General features: G+C 36.3%; 2 protein-coding genes across 7 annotated transcripts in view; one reads left to right on the top strand and one right to left on the bottom strand.

Moving 5' to 3' along the window:
• Positions 1-17475, top strand: part of LOC149547120 (uncharacterized) — a 115108-nt gene that overhangs the window by 59929 nt on the left and 37704 nt on the right. The window lies entirely within an intron of this gene.
• LOC149547121 (uncharacterized) lies at positions 14057-15729 on the bottom strand. Its single transcript, XM_089793641.1, has 5 exons — positions 15583-15729; positions 15158-15454; positions 14922-15046; positions 14551-14827; positions 14057-14443 (listed from the first exon to the last, which is right to left on the bottom strand). The coding sequence occupies exons 1-5, from the start codon at positions 15715-15717 to the stop codon at positions 14057-14059; spliced, it is 1221 nt and encodes a 406-aa protein (XP_089649767.1). The 5' UTR covers positions 15718-15729.

Here is a 17475-nt window from a genome sequence, read left to right as displayed (position 1 = left end):
TAAAGATGTCACTGTGCTGAGGAAAGCTGAAGTCATTTATAGCGATATCTGCAGAGATAATATGTACCTCGCATTTTCAATGATACTGCAGGAGAAATCATGTAATGGCCCTCCTCAAATCTGCCCTCAAAAATTGACAGCTCAAGGAATTTCATCAAACAATTCACATGCAAGGGACGTATGACTGATATAGTATTTCAGCTAGCTTCAAATGACTTTTTCTTCAATTTGCATCAATGAAAATTTTGTGCTAGAAGACTACAATGGACTACACAATGACCTAACATGAGTGTGCTACTAATTTTGACAATATTCAGTGCATATATATGATCTAAGCATGAGAAATGAACACCTACAGCCAACTGACATTTTTACAAACAATTGGTATGCAAACTAACTAGCTGATAAATAATGATATTAAATTGCTTAAATGACACCAGCAACTATTATCTTCTTAATTGCAATGAAAATTACAATGCTCATGAAATATGGCCAAGACTTTGGCATTTACATGGATTACAAAATGATAATGCTGGTATAATGCACACTTACAGCTGAAAGCTTATAACACCCTAAAAAACAATACTAACAAAAGAACCTGGTTGTAGATGGCTGTAATAATTTTCTTCTATGCTGCCCCTTCTACTTTGCTTTTTTCGAATTGCTTTTTCAGCTTGCTTTTTCGTACTCTTTTTTTCAGCCTACTTTTTCGGTTCCGCTTTTTTCGGTCAGCTTTTTCGTACCCGCTTTTTTCAGCCTGCTTTTTCGGTTTCGCTTTTTCGGACTGCTGCTATGTTGAATCTCAAGACCATATCTTTCAATGGCATCAAAATTTCCAGCTTGAAGGGATTTCGTCCTCCAAACTATTGTGACATAATCTTCAGCAAATTTTCAATTTCTTTGATAATTCCAAGCATGCCTAAAAGAAGCTCTTCCATTTCTTTTATAGTGTTCTCACAAGGGCTCCATCTTTCGTTTTCTCAATGTGGGATAAAACATCACTCCTTTTTATGTAACTTATGTCTCCAATGTGTTATAAAATAAAATGGACTCTTTTAATTTAAATATTTCCCACAAACTATAGTCTATGCATTAATAAAGTTAAATATTTAAATTTAACTTTATAAAATAGCTTTATCAATGCATAACAAATCTTATCAATGATAAACAAGTCTTCTTGCCAATTTTAAACAATTACCATCAATATACCGCTGCCACTGGATAACCGACCATATCCAAAATGACTTACTATAAATAGTAAGTATGCCCAAAGTTGCCTCAAAACCCCTCAGAAAGACCTGCAACTGAAACTATCTAGGCCAAATGGCCTCTAAGTCCCTTTAATGTCCTAGTTAGCCTACGGGACCGTGGGGAAATAGGCTAATGACAACATCATGCTATGAATGCTAAAAAGGGGACATTACAAATCACATTTGATTCAAGTGTGGTATTGGATGATCTGAGGAAATTGGCAAAAGACATAACCACGAGAAAAGAATGAATGAGAAGGTAGTGAAGAAGGGAATAGAAATAAATAAAGATCGATGCACATTATGTATCAAATATATAAGATGACACGTAATTCTATTTGGTTTGGCATCTGATGGACATGATAAATGCCAATACATATAGAATGTGCATCACTTGGAAAGGACCAAAATACTTTATGTATCACATGTAGAAGACAGTGAATGATGTGGAGAATGAGGACTAGTGTATGGTCGGCTGTGTAGCAGCGACCAAGTAAATACAAGTACCACACCCTTCCGTCAGTACTGGCGATGTAGGGTCAACCATAAGAGATTGGAGCAACGAATGAAATCTATGTTTCATCGTTCAAATATAAGATAATTAGATAATTAATAGAGAATAGAAATGAAAAAGCAATTCAGATTGGCAACATAACAATGTAGAGAATCGATCATCATGAAGTGATTAAAGAGATCAATTTAATACATGATTCTGTGGCCAACATTTTCATTATTGATGATAAGTGTTAAACACACAATCCTCGTCTTATGTTGAACACACATTAGAAATAACAACTAACGAATATGGTCATAGATAAAGTATCTAAGTGGAACACATCAGGTTACAAACCATTCTTAAGGTAATTAAAAGTGCATGTGGAAGCTTTGTGAGTACTCCAATGTAGATGAAGATGGTGTTTGATATTCAATTAGAGGATTCTTTGACTATAAGAGGCATTTTCTAATATGATGCATATGGATCTTCATTAGAACAACATATGTAGACAAGTATTTATTATCCTTCAATATATCATTTATCTACTCACTGTAGTCTCTCTCTTATTTGTATTTCTATATGCACTATAAGAGCTATGTTCTTTGATCTTTTTCTCCGAGAATGTTCTTGCAGGAAAAGGAGTTCAAAATATTGATGTTTATAGGGAGTCTGACACATTTGTCTAAAGGAGTGGATAGAGGATATGTTTTAGTTGATCTTTGAAGACCATGATCATATCAAATTTTAGAGGGAGTTTCGAAAGTCCTCATGTGTGATTATATGACCTTAGTAGGTCTAACCCTTGTGTACATCATGAGGAAGTGATGAATTCCAAATGATTATCACTTGTATTTGTGGAAGTTATCGAAAGGTGACAATTTTACAATAACTTAATTTTCTATTATGATGGGTATGCAAATCATGATAGATTATACTTTGCATGGTAGATGTTTATATGGTAAGCATTATGAGAATGTGTGTGCACATACCTTATGAACACATTTTTATTACTTGGTGAATGTTATGTGAATTGATGTTCTGGAGCGTCATTACACAAAGTTCTTGGTGAACATCATGCAACATGATGTTCTAGAAAGCCATTACTCACAGTACTTGGTGAATATCTTGCATCTCAACATTTTGGAAGGCCATTACTCAAAGAGTATTTGGTGAATATCATGTATTTTGGGAGACCAATACTCATGATATCAGACGTGATATCAAACATTTTTGAGTAATTGGTGAATATCATGCATTCTGGGAGATCAATACACATGATATCAAAACTTTTTTGAGTATTTGGTGAATATCGAATGTCGATATTTGGAAGACCAATAGTCATGATATAAGATGTGAAATCAAACCTTTTGAGTACTTGGCGAATATCATATGTTGATATTTTGGAAGACCAATACTCATGATATCAAATGTAATATCAAAATGTTGAATATCTTCTGATCAAAGTTATCCTTATATTACATTGAGGTAATATATGGTCGTGTTTATCCTCCCTAGCTAAGAGGTAGTGTTGATGTTTTGTATCTTTACTTGGATAAATTACATCAATATATATATATATATATATATATATATATATATATATATATATATATATATATATATATATATATATATATATATATATATAATGGCTAGCTGCCTTTTTTCAATTCCATGAATTCGTGATAAATAATCAACTAGCATGTTATCTTCACATGAAATTATAATGACCAACCATCTTGCCATTTCATAGGATTATAACAAATTTAACTATCAGCTGACTTCATGTGAACCTTAACGGCTATATTTTAAATTAGGTCAAAAATTGGGATGTAACACTATAGGTAAACCAACGACTAGACCCTTCAAAACTAGCTAAGAGAGAGTGTGTATGTTCAGATGCCTCTTCCGTAGATGCTAGAGATTGCTAATGGAAAAAGTTTTGGCTTCCATGACATGCTCCTAATAATCATTAGTGACAATAAGTCTATAAAGACCACAATTGTCAAGAATTTGTAGTGCTAGTCTCCCAATCAACAATGCTTGACTTGTGCAAAATGGAAAGACCATCCAATCAAGGATAGTGTATCATAATTTGACTAACAAAGAGAAGATATTCCATGCGTGGAATGTAGTATATATTGATGAAAATTAAATACCTCCCTGGAGATTGAATCTGCATATTGCCCTCATTGACAACAATATACTCTTCCCCTCTGAAGATCATTAAATTGGTGGAAGACATGTACTTTGTGAGCCAATCCCTTCGACGAGTGATCGATTCTTCATATGTTGACTTTATTAAAGTGATTGATTCCCTTGTGTTGATCTTGGACTTGTAGACCTTCACGTTGTTGGCTCCTTGTCGATGTTGGATTTTCGAAGAAAATTCAAGATTGTGATAATCACTTTATTAATAGAACTGTTTCATTCTCCTTGCTCTTTGAATTCTTATTGATGTAAATTTTGTCGTTGAATTCCTTCTCATCCTTTAATTTAAATTTGTCCTTATGTCTCCACTTCATAATGGTGTGATCTTGAAATCGGTCTTCCTTCATGCTTGATCTTGGAACTCTCTTCCCTTGTCCATTCGCTTGATCATCAACTTCTATGATTTTCTTGACCTATTGATCGTTGCAAAATAAGATATAGTAGTTGTGTTAAGTTGATGAAATAAAATTGCCAATATTTTGAACATTTTCATGATAATGCATCCTTTCCAAAGAACATGATTTTAATTCTCAATTCATGATTGCAAAGTCAAACTTAGGTGACCCTGATCTTACTTCTCCTTTACACACCCATATACATGAAATCTTTCAGATTTTCGTAACCTAAGTTAAGTAATGTTGCACATGAATTCTGAAATTGGTCTTTGATTCTGGGAAATTTGCTTCTCTTGAACAAAATTCTGATTAAGTTTGCTAGGATTTTCTGATGAATTCACCCTTCATGATCTGAATTTCTGATTTTTCCTTAGATTTGCCTTTTGCTTGAAGTCACTCCTTTAATGTCTTGGAGTTTTCTCTTAAGATTCTGATTTGAATTTCCTTCCAGTTCTGGAATTCGTAACTATCTCCACCGGATTCAATCTTTACTTGAGCGAATTTGCACTTGACATTGGTACTTCAACACTTATTTCCCTTCACCTTGAATCTGATCTGAATTTACTTTGCATCGTTCGATCCAAATTCACCGTTTTCATGTAACTTTGCATCCTTTGATAGATTTTTCCTTTATTTCTAGAAAACTTGCTCTTCTGCTCTTCTGATTTTCGCACCTTCCTGCTTTATTTTGCACCTTATAAAGAAGTTTTCTGGGTTTGATTTTGAGCTTTGGTTAAATTATAAAGATTTTTCTGAATTTTAAGGGGAACTTGCTCTCTGTTATAATTTGCACACCTCTCTTTTCAAGATCAGACTATTAGTTCAAGCCTTATGCAATTTTGCTGTTGGTCTTGCTCTTGCTCTTGATCTTGGAAAGGGTGGAAATTTTATGTTGAACCATGAATTTCCAATCTTCATTTTAGTTTTGATTTATAAAGTTTATGGAAGTGGAAAATAGACCAGGACCATAAAGTTTCAAGATTCTGAACAACACAAGAATACTGAGAGGGGGAGGGGGTGAATCAGTATTCTAAAACTTTTAAAATAGCAAACAACATAATGAGAACCAAAGAAGACGAAGACACAAAATATACATCTCGTGGAAACCTTTTTGGGTAAAAACCATGGTACACTAAACTTCAGCAAAATTGGGCTGCAACCCAGTACAATAAGGCTGCAACCCAGTAACAAGAAGCTCCAACCTGCTCAACAAAGGGCTAACAATTTCAAGGGCTCCAACCCTGTACAACCAGAAGAATAGAATGCAAGACTTGCACAGATTAATCACTTGGACTTAGCCTGAATTTGGCTAGACACCCCACTTCTCGTCAACCTTCAGACTGTTCAAAACTGGCATGATTTTGTTAACTGTAACAAGACACTTAAGGTAACACAAACCAAGAGTCTTAAGACTGTATTTCCAGTTTCAACTTTTATTCACAGTATCATTTCTGGTCTACACAGAACAAAGATACACTAGCTCCCTTTCATTCAATAACTGGAAACTTTAGTCAGTGAATGCTCTCTACAGAAACTTTTGTTCAACACAGTCAAGCACAAAAACATCAACTGTATATTCTACTTCATTATCGTTTTTTAAAACTACTTATGCATCCACACCAAATAGAATATCGAGCACTTAAATTTTAAAGCCCAGCATGTATCCCCCTTTCTAACATTGTTCTCTGGTTTTTAAAAAAAATATCTCAGAAACTTACATCCTCTATTCAGGCATTCACGATTTAGTCACCCTAAAATGCCTTAGCCAGCATCTCAATCATGTTATTCTGCTGACCCTTGCATACTCGACACTTTTCTACTGTAATGTAGGTTCACTTGATGATAGTCAATCATGACCCGTCTCACTGTCCAGTTTTCACTGTTTCTTTACACAGAGCTGCATTACACAAAAACGTCTGTCACTGCATTTTATTTTTCACACTGCTATCTTTGGACAGACTTATTATCAAAATTCTCAAAAATCTGATCTTGGTTCAAAAGGTACTAAAAAAAAAAAAAAAAAAACCAAAAACACATGCTGATTTTTTAACTCATTGGTGAAAAATGCAATTGTCTTTTCTCACGCACGGACTTGCTTCGAACTTCTGTATTTGGCACTGTCATGAGTCATCGCATCATGAGTTCAGTGCCATCACTTCACACTCTCTCTGCTCATACTGTCGTGGCCCAGAGATGTTTTTATATTGATTCCCATGCCACAAACACAGGTATCTGGTAACATCTCTGCGGGGATGAAATTCAATGCGCAGCCTCACTGCAGATACAAAAAATGAATTGCCAAACCATATTCCTTTTTATCAGGTCAGAACAAAAAACACATTCTCAGAAATGATCACTATACAATTAAGTCGCTGCTCAAACCATGGAACATCAGACACTTGTTGCTTCTAGACGATGCCTTACCTATCAGGATTCCTTAATACAGAAACTCTCAGCGCTATATCCTCATATTATCAGTTACGAATGGATGATAATGAGGCACAGGCATATTCCAGAACTTTCATGGCATGACAGAGAGATGATCCAATTTCCTTGACATATGTCTCTATTAAAAGGAGAACTTCATTTAGAGTTGAGTGTTATAGGAAAGACAAACTCATAAACTGAAAGAGTGTTCAAAAACTTAGATACTCCATGCTTTAGCCAACACAAATTTTGCCCTTAGTTACCGATGTGTCTGTAGAGGAGGGGGATGCGGATGCAGATGCACCGATGCGGAGGAGGCGTGGGGATGCTTCCAGGAAGTGTCGAAGTGACTTGCGGATGTGCGCGGGGTGCTTCGGAGAGCATCCGGACACATCCCGTGAGCATCAGGATTTTTCCACCGCCTAGTCACTTAAGTGACTTAAAAAACATGTGTTTTAAATAGTTTTTTTTTTTTTTTGTTTTTTTTCCTTCTATTTGCCTTAAAACCCTAAAAAAGCCCTTAAAGAGGCCATTCATTGCCCATTCTTCCCATTTTGTTTTCAGCTCGGCTCTCTTATCATTTGGTCTACATTGTGAAATTCTAAAAGCAAGGTCATTGTTTTGAAGAGGATCATTCCTAGGGTGTCTATTGAGCTTCCACAAAGGACGAATAAGCATCTAAGGTAAGCATCCAATCCATTTCATGAGATTTTTTAGTGATTTTTTTTAGTAAATGAATTTTTCAAGTTTTAGGAGAAATTTTTCAAGAAATTTTCATTTTTTTTTCTTTTTTTAAAGAAATGAAGGAGTAAGTTTTTTTAAACATTTCTAAGTTGTTTTTTTCTATTTTCTTATTAGATGTATAGTTTCTATTGTGCAAGAATGGCCACTACTGATAGTCAAAGTTCAGCAGTAGGGCAAGAACAAAGTGATAACTTCAATATTGATGTGGCATCTCCATTATGGAGACACAACACAAGATTATCACAGTTTACCGAAGGTGGGTCATACATTTGGAGATGCAATATATGTCATGGTAAACCGTTCAACAACTCATATTCTTAGGTCAAAGCTCATTTTATGGGCCCTATTGGTAAAGGAATAATATTGTGCAAGGGAATTAAAGATGGAAAAAGGTTGAGCGATGCACAGTTAGTCGGATTCATAAAAGAACAAGAGGCTGCTGATCGTTTAGTGAGCAAATAAAAAACAAGTTTTTACAAATCTGCATCTACAAAGAGCAAAGTGAATGTGCCCACAGATTATGTTGCATCCTCCAAACATCCATTCTTGGAATTGGCAAAGGAGGATGATGAAGTAGAAATTATTACCCGCAAAGGACGTCCATTGGATCAAGCATTCAAAATGGAGGCAAGAGAGATTGCTGATGAAGCAATTGCACGTTGCCTTTATGCCAATGGTCTTCTTTTCAATTTGGTAAGATCGCCATATTGGAGGGAAATGGTTGTAGCCATCCTTAGAGCACCAACTGATTACATTAGCCCCAGGTATGAAAAGGTGCGTACTACTCTTTTGTAAAAAGAAAAGATTTCTGTAGACAAAGCTCTTCAACCAATTAGGGCATCTTGGAAAACTTCAGGCATAACAATAGTATCTGATGGATGGAAAGACACAAGAAATCGACCATTGATAAATGTGATTGCAATGTGCCCCAAAGGGGCAATGTTTTTGAGGGCTATTGATTGTGAAGGACAAGTTAAGGATTCACAATTCATTTCTAGAATTCTCATTGAGGCAATAGAGATGGCGGGTAGTGAGAATGTGGTCCAGGTGGTCACAGATAATGCCACGAATTGTAGGGGTGTAGGTGCTTTGGTTGAGTCTCGATACGACCATATTTTTTGGACACCATGCACCGTACACTCTCTCAACTTGGTCATGCAACAAATTGGCACCCAAATAGATTGGGTGAAGCAAATATACCAAGAGGGAGAGGAGATACAAATGTTTGTGACAAACCGCCACATGTCACAATCTATATTCAAATCATTCTCCAAGTTGGAGTTGTTGAAGGTAGATTTAAAATTGTAATTATTTAGTTTCATTTATTTATTTATTTTGAATAAGTTTTATATTCACGTTCAACATCAAATTTCTTGTTTATAACTTCATTTTATATTTGATGTCATATTGTCAACTTGCTTATAGGTAGCTGAGACTAGATTTGCATCTCATACTATTGTTCTGAAACGACTCCTCAAGGTGAAATCAACATTGGGCCAAATGGTTATTTGTAACCAATGGGCTATATGGAAGGCATCAAATTTAGAGAGTGCCTTGAAGGTTAGGGGTATGATCTTGGATGAGCACTGGTGGGCTCGTGTGCAATTTGTGTTGGATTTCACTGAGCCTATCATGACTATGCTACGCTTTGCCGATACAGATGCACCTTGCTTGGGGGATGTGTACGATGGCATAGACACCATGGTAGAAAAGGTAAAGTTTTCCATACAAGCACATGAGACTAACCCCACAGAATGTGAAGCCTTGTGCAAAAAGGTGGAGGATATCATTCATCATCGTTGGGACAGGATGACTACCCCATTGCACCTCCTTGCATATGCCTTATCTCCAAGGTACTATAGTGAAGAAATACTTGCTATGCTGGATAGAATTGCACTATATGCGGATGAAGAAGTTGCTATTAGGTGATACACTGCATTTGCAAGACTCTTCCCAAATGATGAAATACACAAAAAGGTGAGGCAAGAATTTGGCTTATTTGCTTTAGGATCAAAACTTACTCCATATGCAATAAAGGAGCAAAATGACATGGGAGGTATCACATGGTGGTACATGTATGGTCAGCCATTCAAGCATCTACAACCTCTTGCAATCAAGATCCTCTCACAAGTAAGTTTTTATTTATTTATTTATTTCTAGCAATTGTATTCTACACTTTAGTGTTTAACATTCTCTAATTTGTTTTTAAAATTTTATGAACACTATTTAGGTTGCAAGTTCTTCTTTTGCTGAACAGAATTTGGAGTACATACTCCTATATCCATTCAGTGAAGCGCAATCGGTTGGGCTCAAAGAAAGTTGAGTGCTTGGTTTATATACATACCAACTTGCATCTTTTGTCAGGTAAGGAGGATGGATACAAGGAAGGGTCAACCAAGCTTTGGGATGTAGCCTTTGAATCTGTAGACTTGGATGCAACACTTCAGGATCTTACTGTGATGACGGATGATGATGTTGATAACATCATAGCACGTGCATCTAGCACAATTGGAACCATGCATGGTTCAAATGAATTTGCAAGTGTTGCAGCAGGAGGAGATGATGAGAATGTGGATTTTTTTGAGAATCCTTATGATTTTGAATGATTGAATGTGATTTGTGAATCTTGAGCATTGACTCTTGATTGATCAACATTGAAGTTTTGAACCATGAACTATGTTTTGAATCTTTTGGTTTTTTAATTCAAACTGCATTGAAATCTTGATGTTTTGATTACTGTTATAACTTATTTTAATTCGATTATGATAAATTATAATGATTCAATGAATGGTTTATTTTTGTATTATTGTATATTAGATATTTCTTGTATTTCTTTGCATACATTGTCCTAAATTATAGTTGACAACTTTACATAAATATGTATGTATTAATATATATTATATATATATATTTTAAAAAATATATATACTATGTACGGACGCACCCAAATGCATCCAAAATCCCCCAAAAAAAATTCCACGCATCCACGCATCAGCACCCTGCACCCGCATCAGCATCAGAACCAGAATCGGTAACTTAGATTTTGCCTGCTAAAGCAAGTTTTTAGACGACCATCCAGTCACTTGGCCACATGTGATATATTTCTGAACTTGTTTGTACCACCGTGCTCATACATGCAAACTCATGATAGATGTAAACCAGATGATATATTTCTAAAAAATGTAAACCATAGAGCTCCACATGCCAACACTTGAATTCAAATAATAACAGATAGACACAAGCGATCAACCATTGACATCAATGACATAAACTTAACACATTCCATAGGATTGAGGCTCATGGTTCAACATAAATTCCACTCTTCGCTTTCATTTTCTCTTACATATTTTCTTGATGAGTGGAAAATCGACCAAGAAGTTTTGGTTTTCCTTCATTTTTAAGTTTCATTTAAATTTATCTCCATATCTTAGGGTGGAAAATTGACCCTAATCATGAGGGCTTTACTTTCCCTTTCATATTTGACTCAAATTTAATCTCTTGATTTGGAAATTCGAAGGGTACCACAGATTTTAAATTCCCACTTGTTAAAGGGTGGAAATTCATGGTGGACAATGAAATTCCATTATTTTCTTCATCTTTACTAATAAAATTTTGCTCAGGAGCGAAACATTAACCATGACCATGAAGTTTCCATTTTACGAAGGGTTAAGATTTGTGGTTGACAATAAAATCTTACTCTACACTTGAAACAAACTTTCAGCGTTCACCTTCTTGATTGTGTCTATATATTGACATCCTTCTGCAATTTTCACAACTTCACCCATAATTTCCAACTGTCACATTCTTAGTACTTTGACTTAGCACTATTACAATATTAGATGGTTTCCATTTACTCTCTCTTTTGTCTTTTTCTAATGGTAACTCTTTTTGTAACATTTCCATAAACTCCTTCTGTTCGTTATGTAAACTTTCCCTCTCTCTTAAACGTTTCTATTTCTCTCTCTTTGTTCATTATAGAAACATTCTTCTGTATATACATTCATTATTTTACCATAATACGGTTTCAGAGCAAATTCTTGGCCTCTTCGAAAATTTTAAATTTTATTTTGAAATTATTAGGTCAAAGTTTTTGAAATATTTGCTTGATTGTGTTCAAAATTTACATCCTTTTTTTTCCTCCAAACATGACTAGGGATTCGGTGTCCAATTTTTTTTGCAATTTACTTTATGCAAAATCAAATTACATTTTTTCCTCAAGATTGTGGACATCTTCGTCTTGTTGCAGACGAGTCTCTGACTTCTAGTCACATTTTTCTTGTTTCTTATCATCGGCTTAGGTGTTTTTTTGGTTTTTTGCAACGTTTTTAATTCACCCACAGTCTCTTTTTCTACAAAACGCATGAGTTTTGTAGGCATTTTTAGTGTTTTTTCTGCTATGTTTTTGCTCAAACGTGACACTTCTCTAATCTTTCTTGCGATTTCTGCCTCCATCTTCTTCATTATTTGACTAACACGATCCCCTGGATGTATTAAAATTTGCCTTTTTTTTCAAATTGGTCCTCTGTTCAAGAACTCTAAATTTTTTTTTAAAGTTTTTCAATCTGATAAGGTTTTTTTTTAAAACCCTCAATTCTCATGTCGAATTACCAACTTTTTTGCATATTCCTTTTGGTTTTTTCTAGATCTCAATTGGGTTAGTCTCACTTTTTTGTAGGTGCATCATTTAAACTCCTCCTATAGCTGTTTCAAAATCTGATAGTAGATTCTATCTGGGTTTTTTGAGCTCTTATTCGGTTGTCTCTTCAATTTTTTTGGGTATTGCGTAAATTTGCCTCGAAGTTCATTCCATTTCTAATATTCACTTTTTTTTGCATTGAAAACGTGTCATGGCGTGTCTCACCAATCTTCTCTTAGAAGGAAGTCAACAATTCAACGGAAAGAACTACAACACTTGGAAGCAGAGAATGATGATGATCTTCGAGTATTGTTGCCTTGAGGCACTTGTCTTGGGTACTGAGACTTGTCTTGGGTACTGAGACTCGTCTCGCCACAGTCGATGCTACCCAAGAGAAGTTTGATGAGCGTAATCTCGAAGTTGTTATGCTTATTAAGCTTTTAGTTACTGATGATCAATTGCCTCAAGTGCCGTCTGGCAAGACAACTGCAGAGATTTGAATAACATTGAAGGATCACCACTAGAAACCATATAAAAGCAGAGCCTTCTTTCTGAAGAATCAACTATTCTCTATTGTTATGGATGACCACATGTCGTTACAAAAATATCTTCTAAAGATTAAGGACATCATAGATCAGTTTGAGACCATTGGCCGTATAATGAAGGAAGAGGATATGGTGGTTATTACTCTAAAAAGTCTATCATCATCCTATGAACGCTGTATTGAGACACTCAACATTACTGCAACTAATGTTGACCTCAAATTTCCAGATTTGTGCACCAAACTTTTGCAGCAGGATTGTTGGAAACAACAATTTGGCAGCAATGCTACTTCATCCTACCAATTTTTTTCAGCCCAATCCTTTAACAAGGTTAAAGGCCCATCTCAATCATCTACTTAATCTCAAAATATCTCCTAGAGGAAGCAAATCCGGTGCAACTATTGCCACAAATATAGTCATGTGATCCAAGAATGCGAGACTCGCATTGCTTCTGACTAGTGAAAGCAAGAAGGGTTTCATCCACATGCCAACATTGCAAGACATGTAGATCTCTGTGATCAAGCTGAGGCTCCCTTTTACACGTTTTAAGGACATGCAAATTTTTGTTTTCTGAAGATAGACTGACCATTAAGGGAGGGGATTACTATATTAAATAGTTTTTAGTTACTCTCTTGTCTTTTTCTAATTTTTTCTCTTTTTGTAATGTTTCCATAAACTCCTTTTGTTCGTTATGGAAACTCGCTTTCTCTCTTTAGAATGTTTCTATTTCGCATCTCCCCTTCGTCGACCATGCTCTTCTTAGCATTGCTCTTCGCGTTTTCCCTTGCTTATCGCCTTCTCCCTAGGCTCCTTGCATCTCGTCTATCGTTGCTCGCCCCCCTACTCGCTTCTGCTTCCCTAAGGGTGATGGTAAGCTCTTTTCCTTCCATCTTAGGAGACTCCTGATGCTTGCTTGCTTCAGTGATTCTTGCAAGGCCTCCTCCATGTTTGATTTAATCTTAGTTGCCGATTCGTGACACGAATCCGATTCGGGCACGTGAATCGGATCCGTGGATTCGGGATTTTTTTTTTTCCCAATTATGATTCGTGGAGGATTCGTGCATATATATATATGCATTATATATACTAAAAAATAAGAGAAATATACATAATTCTAAAACTAAATCATTTCATAGTATGAATCTATGATTCTAGTATGCATCTATGAATCTAGTATACTTGATCAATGACATTGATAATTAATCTATTTTCACGATTATAAAGAAAATCAACACATTCACATTGAATTACTGAAAGTGAAAGTTTGTAACATTCAAAATATAGATTATTAGACTTAAAGTTTATAACATGATTTACTCATAAAAGAGTCAAGAGTCAACATTAAAGTTTTTTATTTAATCATCAAATGGATTTTCAAGAAAATCCGCATCAGAGGGGTACTGGTGAGCTGCAAGTGCCGCATCTGTATCAGTAGAGGAACCCAAATCACTAGTAGTAGAGGGGATTGTTAACTCATAATCCTCCTCCTCATCATCCACATCAATCAAAGTGGATCTAGCAAGATCCCGAATGGTCATATCTAAATCAGGAGTCTCGGGTGCTACATCCCAAAGCTTTTCGGGCCCCTTCTTGTACTTAGGATCCTTTCGTGACAACAAGCGCAAATTGTTGTGAATGAACACAAGGTCTTCTGATTTTTTTGGAGCCAACCGGTTGCATTTGATTGAGTGGATAAAGGAGTAAGTACTCCAATTCCGCTCAGCGGCAGAAGAGTTGGCAACCTAAAGAGAAATAAAAAATTATCAATACAACAATCAAGATAAATAAATTAAATAATAAATTCAAGGAATTGAGAATGTTAACCTTAAGCTTAATTTTACAAACTTACTTGGGATAGGACCTTTATGGCAAGAGGTTGGAGGTACGTGAAGGCTTGCCCATGAAGGTACCACCATTTGATGGCACCCATCCTGCTTTGGTCTGCTATGGCAGTAGGGTCGAAATCCTCACCTGAGTTGAAAGCAGCAAATTCACTCCTCACAATTGCCCCAATCTCTGGATCTTGGAATATCTTAGCTAGTGCCCTCTTATACCCATCTGCAACCTCTGCATCTCTAAATGGTGGCACTCTACCTGGAAGGCGAAGTACATCTGCACTATAGTACCTGGGGATAACAAAAGACAATTGAACACTATCAAATATCAATAGCACAAACATTGGATAAAATAAGCACAAACATTTGATAAGAACTACAGTACCTCGGGGATAGAGCATATGCAAGGAGGTGCAAAGGTGTGGTCATCTTGTTCCATCGATGATGAACAATTTTTTCCACCTTCTTGTAAAGGGTGTCCTCAGGATCATTCTCCCTCCTCTGTATGACCTAAGATATGAAATATGAATAATAATTATAATTATTGAATATGTCAATTTAAACTTTAGAATCTAGATATCTCTCAAATAAAAAATTGTTGTAAAAGAGCGTAAAACTTACCATTTTAATTTTTTCCAGCATACTATCCATGGAATCATAAATATCCCCAAGGCATGGCTCATCACTATCTGCGAAGCGAAGCATTGCCATTATTGGATCGGTGATTTCCAACACATAACTCACAAGACCCCACCAATCCTCATCTAGTATCATTCTTCTCACATTTAAAGCCCTTGCTGTATTGGAATTCTTCCAAATGCCCCATTGGGGGCTAATGACCATATGCTTCAATGCTTCTTTTACCTTCACAAGTCGTCTCAAGACGATTGTGTGAGAGGCAAAGCGGGTTTCAGCAACCTAAGAACATGTTAAACTCAAGTTAGTAAAACATTTAAAAATTAAAATATGTTAATGTAAACAACAATAAAAATTAATAATTGTGGAATCCAATAATATTCAATTATATATTAAATATAAAAATTTACCTTCAATAACTCCAAGTCCGAGAAACTCCTAAAAATTGCTTGTGACATGTGGTGATTTGTCACAAACATTTGAATCTCTTCAGCTTCCTCATATATCCTTTTCACCCAATCTATTTCGGTGCCAATTGCTTTCATCACTAAATTGAGAGAGTGGATGGTGCATGGTGTCCAAATGATCATATCTAGACTCTACAATTATCCCTGCAGCCTTGCAAACTTTTGCATTGTCCGTGACCACTTGGACAACATTATCAGGACCCACTGACTCTATGGCATCAATGAGAATGCGTGAAATAAATTCTGCATCTTTCACTTGCCCTTCACAATCAACTGCCTTCAAGAACATTGCCCCCTTAGGGCATACAACAATAACATTGATCAATGGACGGTTTCTACAATCTTTCCAACCATCCGAAATAATAGACACACCCGATTGAACCCAAAAATCTCTTATTGGTTGAAGTTGAGCCTCTACATTTTTCCTCTCATCATGTAATATGGTAGTGCGCAACTTCTCATAACCAGGCGGTTTGTAACCATGGGGTGCATCATTTATTGCTTCCACCATCTCCCTAAAATAAGGTGATCTAGCAAAATTAAATGAAACACCATTTGCAATTAAACAACGTCCAATTTTGTGATCAGCAATGTCTCTCTTTTCAATTTAGAATGCCCTATCTAGTGGGCCTCTCTTGCGGGTGAGTGGAGATGGGTCTTCATCTTCATCATTTGTAGTTGGCATAGGCAAAAAAGGATGTGTTCTTGTGTTTGTTTGATCAGATGATGGTGTTGGTATATTTGTTTTTTTGGAAGCACCACGTTTTGCTTTTGCAATTGCTCTATCAGCATCATCTTGCTCTTTTGCTAATGCTGCTATTTGTGCAGCTGGTAATCCTTTCTTATCACTACCTTGACACATGTGAATTCCTTCACCTGCAGGTCCCAAAAAATGTAGTTTCACTCGGGAATAGGAGCTTCTATGTTGTATGTTGCAAAAATTACATTTCCATATGTATGCCCCACCCCCAGGACATTGTGCAACTCTTGTTGTGTGTCTCCATAAAGGAGACCCCTTATCAATTTTGAAGCTTGGTGATGCAGCCCCACCCCCACCCACTGAGCCTTGACTACTCATTGTTCTATTCTTGCAATCTAGAAAAAAAAAGTGAAAGAAAACCATGCTTCACACTTGCACAAAAACTTGAAAATTTGGAAACTTAAAAATAAATCAATAATCTATGAAAGAATTCAAGAATATGGTTGAAATGCATACCTTAAACACTTCTTGCAAGGTATTTGAAGCTCCACAACCGATCTCCTTCGAATCCAAGCACTTCACTTCAAACTAGCAAGTATGAGAGAGCAAAATGAGAGAGCAAAATAGAGAGCAAATGAACTTGCATTGTGATTTAGAGGGTCGTTTTTAGGGTTTAGGGCCTTTATGACAAAAAAAAATGATAATGGGCCCACATTTTTGCAAGTTTATCTTGGCATTGCCGCGGATTCACGCGGATCCGCGCGTGGATCCGGGTAGGATTCGTAATCCTGCCTGTGGATCCGTAAGGATCCGCGGGCCGTGGATCCTTACGGATCCACAGGCAGGATTACGAATCCTGCCCGGATCCTCGCGGATCCATACGTGGATCCAGATCCGAATCAGACTCGAGTCCGGATCCGGCCATTTCCAGGCGAATCCGGTAACTAAGGATTTAATTGCTGATGCCATTTGGGTGTCCGCTCTCCTTTCTATCCCTCACCACTCTCCCCTCTCTCACAAATCTAAGCATCAGAATACATGTCCTATGAACCAATGGTTCGACGTCGACTACAAATCTTTCGATCGCTTTATTCGCTCATCTTTTGAGACTCATTCTACTGCTTTCACCAACCTGT

Source organism: Cupressus sempervirens, chromosome 7 (genome assembly GCF_028749045.1).
Source record: "Cupressus sempervirens isolate cs-2001-9-10 chromosome 7, ASM2874904v1, whole genome shotgun sequence".
Taxonomy (NCBI): Eukaryota; Viridiplantae; Streptophyta; class Pinopsida; order Cupressales; family Cupressaceae; genus Cupressus; species Cupressus sempervirens.
This window is presented reverse-complemented; position numbering and strand designations above follow the sequence as displayed.

What these genes read in the sequence shown, in the direction of transcription:
- LOC149547121 (XM_089793641.1), bottom strand. Translation starts at nt 15,717, where the DNA reads ATGAAAGCAATTGGCACCGAAATAGATTGGGTGAAAAGGATATATGAG. An exon ending in TGCTGGAAAAAATTAAAATG is followed by an intron (nt 15,047 to 15,157) that starts GTAAGTTTTACG and finishes TTCATATCTTAG; the next exon opens with GTCATACAGAGGAGGGAGAA. An exon ending in CCATAAAGGTCCTATCCCAA is followed by an intron (nt 14,444 to 14,550) that starts GTAAGTTTGTAA and finishes ATTTCTCTTTAG; the next exon opens with GTTGCCAACTCTTCTGCCGC.